Here is a 5,573-nt window from a genome sequence, read left to right on the forward strand (position 1 = left end):
TATATATATATATATATATATATATATATATATATATATATATATATATATATATATATATATATATATATATATATATATATATATATATATATATATATATATATATATATATATATATATATATATATATATATATATATATATATATATATATATATATATATATATAGTATACAGTAAGACCGATATATTGTCAGAGGCTAACCTGGTGTTTAGAATTGAACCCCGATCTTAGCTGTGGGAAAGTCACATGTGTCGGTTTTTGTAGATAGCTGCGCACACGGTTGTGATTGTTCCGATGGATTGATGTATATAACATGCTGTATCAATGCACGAATGGATGTTGGGTAAATATGGTGTATACATCAACGAGAGTATTAGCATCAACTATCGTTAAATGGTAAGATAGACATCTGTTATTCCGTAGGACTTGAGATTAGTTAATACTGTCACGAGACAGGTAGGTCTCTATTTTCTATTTTCATATAGATAGTTGAATTGCAATAATTAAAACATGTGAACTTGATACTTTTAAGTATTCGAAGTCTTTGAATTGAGGTATTTGAGACAGGCGTATTTGGCCTTTGAAGTATTTGAAGTATTTGAATTGAAGTATCATTCTCAATACATTGTCGACATATTCTTACCCAAGGTTGCGTCCGTCTCTACTTTGCGTTGAATATATGAATATATCTGCTTCAATTAATGTGGTGGTGGTCATCACGTTCTTTTCGTCATACTTGCTGATGTATTGGCATTCAATAATTTACGACAGACATGCCTGTCGTTATCTCCGTGTTGAATAGTCTCAGTGGGTGGGCTGGATGTGCGGCAGGATTTGCAACAATCAATCAGTCGGCCACTATAGGGGCCGCTTCGTCGGGGGATGTACTTATTATTGCAGGTGAGAAAATAACGATGTGCTTATTATTGTAGGCGAGAGAATAGCGTGTAGTGTCTGTTATTGTTGTCATATAGCAACTCGCAGTAGGACATAGTTGGGACATTTATTGCAAATATTCGGTTGGAAGATTGCCTATCATCGCAGGTGATATGATTGTGCCATGTCTATCTCATGCTTTCCCCCTACTGGCATCTTGTAGACGGCATGTGCATGTCATTTTTCCTTATTACGGTGTAGCGAAATGCGAACGAGTGGTATATGTGTTCGTGTGTTCTGTTCCTTTGCATACATTTCTTCTCGGGTGTTCTTTCCGTTCTCGTTGCCATACGCTACACCAAAGCCCTGAGGTTTTAGGGTTTAGTATTGTGTATATTCCCATATTCGCGTACGACTAAACAGATTTCTAGGTAGCTCCGGTGCATTGGTGTGTGTGGTTCTGGAAAGGTATGAGCCAGTTAATAGTTCCCCATTACACGTTGCATACTGGTAAACTTGATTTTCCCTTTCTGGTTTATTGATAACCTTAATGTTTCCCTTTCTTGTTTATTGATAATCTTAACGTTTCCTTTTCTGGTTTATTGATAACCTTAATGTTTCTCATTTTGGGTTATTGTTCACAATATTACTCATTTTAGGTTATTGATAACCTTCATGTTTCTCATTCTGGGTTATTGATAACCTTGATGTATCCCATTCCGGGTTGTCTTGTATACTCTCCTTGATAACTCTTGCGAACACAACCACTCACTCTGATATCCATTCCACTATTGTGTATAGGGGCTACTGTGGGGGCGAGTGGTGCCATTCTGTCGTATGTGATGTGCAGGGCAATGAACCGCAGCCTGAAAAACGTATTGATTGGCGGTTTTGGCTCAGGTAAATTTCGTTCAGGTTATTAACGTTTTTACTCTAGGGTTTGCTCTCTTGTGCGGCGTGTCAAACTTTCCGGAGGCTATAGTACTATGTACTATACAGAACCCAAGTATCGAAGTGTGCAGACAGAACGTATTGATTGGCGAGGTCTGGCTGTAGTATGCGTCGTGTCTCATAGTATTGTGTAGTGTTTGTAGTTAACAGGTCATTCTGGTAATGGTATTGGTTTGCCTAGCGGCTCTCCTTGCCATATCAATTCGAAGGATGTACTACTTCAGACTGTTGGGGTTTTGCCGCACAAACTCGAACCGGAACTGAGAGATATATTAAAGGAACATCTTTTTGTCCCAATGTCCTCATTATCTTGGGGTTTCGGGCGTCGTGCATACACAACATTCCTAGGACCTAGTCCAGCATGAACTAGTTGACTGATAATTGTGTGCGAAAACACACTACCCCTGGCAATGCAGATACTAGTCTCAAACAGGACAAACGCACGATGACTGAGTGGAATCGTGGAGCTAGCTGCTACAATACAGCTAGCTGTTTCCGTTCATATTCTTGTCTGTTATTACTCGTAGCCGTTTTCATAACTACACGGTAATCACAAGCACTTGTCTGCCTCTCTATACCAATAACACACAGGATCAAAAAAAAAGAAAGCGGTGGTTGATGACGGTATTAAACTCGAGGCGAAGGAGATCACTCCTTCTGACACGGCCGAGGCTTTGGTGGATGCCAAGAGTATGTACAGGCTGATAACTCGCATATATTTACCCCCGTAGGCTATCTAATAGGGCCTGTGTATTAACCACTCTACGCAATTAAGGTCTATTTATTATCTCTTCTACGCTAGCTATTAAGGCCTATGTATTAACCACTCTACGAAATTAGGGTCTATTAAGACCTATATATTAACCGCACTGAAAAATTAACCTACTGTGAAAAATTGAGGTCTATTTATTAATCCCTCTCAGCTATTTATCAACCTTAATAATCACTCGAAGTAATTAAGGTCTATTTATTATCCTTTTTTAGCTATTTATTAACCTTAATAATCACTAAGCAATTATTCTCTATTAATTAACCCCTCTCAGCTATTGATTAACCTTAATAATCACTCTAAGCAATTGAAGTCTCTTTCTTAATCTCTGCAAGCTATTTATCAAGGCTTAGGTAATAGCCACTCTTTGAAGTTATGATCTTTTTATTATCCTCTCTAAGGTATGTATTACCGCCTGTGTATTCAGGCCTTTAAGCAGTCAAGGTTTATCTACTAAACCTTCTAAGCTATTAAGTTAGGCCTATTTATTAACCCCTCTCAGCTATTTATCAAGGCCTGTGTATTAACCACTTTAACCAATCAAGGTCTATCTATTAAACCCTGTAAGCCATTTATTTAGTCCTATTTATTAACCCCTTTAAGCTTTTTTTTAAGGTCTGTGTATTAACCACTCTAAGCTGTTTCTTGTTAAGACCTATATATTACGTGCTTTTAGCGTAGCAAACGGACAAAATAGTAGTGTACCATTGAGGTCATTTCAATACCAATGGTTAACGTTCAAGTGTTGAGGGTGTACGTATTTGCTGCGTAGAGTGTGCGTCTTCTTTTATTCTTTTTGCCGTTCTCAGTTACGTTCTATGCCATAGAGAGTATCGGAGAGTCAATACTCGCGTTCGAATCACTAATAAGTTCAGTGTAATGTCAGCGTGTGTTTGTTGTGTTGTTTATTCAATTCTTTTTCCTTTACTTATTGAAGGTTACTCTATTCTTTCAATACTTATTAGAGGTTACTCTATTTTTCCTATACTTATTAGAGATTAATATCACTTTGACATGTACAAAGGGCCACCTTGCACCTCGCGTCACAAAAAAAGGACACCCCAAGACAAATCTACCATGACAAAAATGCCCTAACCCAGAATGTCAATGTTCGGCAAAAAAACTGTAGAGTTTTTTGTGTGGTGGTGAAATTCACATGCGCTATAGCGAGTGCTGTCCTCAGCTCAACCACACACTCATATCTGCAACTGTCCAAGAAAATAGGTGCAAGTATTTAAATATCTGCACCTGTCCAAGGAAATAGGTGCAAGCATTTATATATCTGCACCTGTCCAAGAAAATAGGTGCAAGTATTTAGAAATCTGTATCTGTCCAAGAAAATAGGTGCAAGAATTTAAATATCTGCAACTGTCCAAGACAATAGGTGCAAGTATTTAAATATCTGCTCCTGTCCAAGAAAAATGCAAGTATTTAGATATCTGCACCTGTCCAAGGATATAGGTGCAAGTATTCCGAAATCTGTATCTGTCCAAGGGAATAGGTGCAAGTATTTAGATATCTGCACCTGCCCAAGAAAAATAGGTGCCAGTATTAAGATATCTTCACTTGTCCAAGAAAATAGGTGCCAGTATTTAGATATCTGCACTTGTCCGAGAGAATAGGTGCAAGCATTTAGGATCGGGATCCGTAGCCCACAGGGGTAGGGGTGGGGGTGACCCTTGTAAATAGCCAGTCCAACGTCAATTGTATGATGCCATTGTCTAACCTTAGTTCCGCAGGTATGAGCATAGTGCCAAGCGCACTATTACTAATCATATCCAAATGGCATCTCACCATGCATATTCCCACAGATGTGATTATAGTTCCAGACCAAAACCCATTCTAAACTAAATCATGACGGCGTCGTAAATCCTTATTCCCACAGCTGTGATTATAGTTCCAGACCTACATTCATTCTAAACCAAATCATAATGGCGTCATAAACTCTTGTTCTCACAGGTGTGATTACAGTTCCAGAACTACGTCCGTTCTAAAATAAAACCATGATGGCGTCATCAACCCTTATTCCCACAGGAGTGTTAATAGTTCCAGACCAACATTCATTCTAAACAAAATCATGATGGCGTCATCAACCCTTATTCCCACAGGTGTGATAATAGTTCCAGACTAACATTCATTCTAAACCAAATCATGATGGCGTCATAAACCCTTATTCCCACAGGTGTGATAATAGTGCCGGGGTATGGCATGGCTGTGTCTCAGGCACAGTACATGGTCTCCGAGCTGACCAAAGTACTACGCGACAATGGCACGCGCGTGCGATTTGGCATCCATCCAGGTTTGTAATGCTTTACATGAGAGTGTTGTGATGGAATAAGCACGTGTATCTGTGTGATTTACATCCATCCATTTATGTCATGCCGTCCACACGAGTGTTGTGAGGAAATAAGCATGTGGTTCATACCAAAGAAACCCCTACGAGCGTGCACGGGTGTGTGGCAGTTGAACCTGTTTTTAGGAAGTAGACTCACAAGCACACAACTGCTAAGCTGTGACTGTGACAACGGTCCTCAAATGTTGCTGGACAGTTTCGGCTGTCCTGAATTTGGGTTGGTTGTGTATATGAAATTAGGCTCGATTACGTAGTACCTGGTAAATATGAACTTCTGCCTAAACTTAATACGCGTCATGCGGGTGTGTTAGGGGTCAATTGCACCTGTTTTTATATAACCCTATTTATAAAATACAGGGGTAAGTAACGCGTAGACTCGTGGAGCTCAATTTATCCTACGACATCATACACCAAACACATGATCGTAGTTGAAACGTGCACCGTACACATAAAGTGATTGAAATGTTTATTCGTACACATGTTTTTAATATAAATGTACACCATAGGCCATACATGTTTATACAACTTAGCTCTCCAGAATCTTTGTAACTTCTAATTTGCTGAACTATAATCCGCCTTTTTGGGTCACTTTCACTATATATAAATAAATATATGTA

The 5,573-nt window shown here is 38.7% G+C and overlaps 1 protein-coding gene across 1 annotated transcript; it reads left to right on the forward strand.

The window, feature by feature from the left end:
• Nucleotides 1-780: 780 nt before the first annotated feature.
• Nucleotides 781-3,684, forward strand: SARC_09495 (hypothetical protein; the record flags this gene model as incomplete). Its single annotated transcript, XM_014296488.1, has 4 exons — nt 781-907; nt 1,685-1,783; nt 2,426-2,524; nt 3,599-3,684. 4 exons carry the CDS (start codon nt 781-783, stop codon nt 3,682-3,684), a joined length of 411 nt encoding a protein of 136 aa, XP_014151963.1.
• Nucleotides 3,685-5,573: the final 1,889 nt, after the last annotated feature.

The sequence above is a fragment of the Sphaeroforma arctica genome (assembly GCF_001186125.1).
Source record: "Sphaeroforma arctica JP610 unplaced genomic scaffold supercont1.970, whole genome shotgun sequence".
Classification (NCBI taxonomy): Eukaryota; class Ichthyosporea; order Ichthyophonida; genus Sphaeroforma; species Sphaeroforma arctica.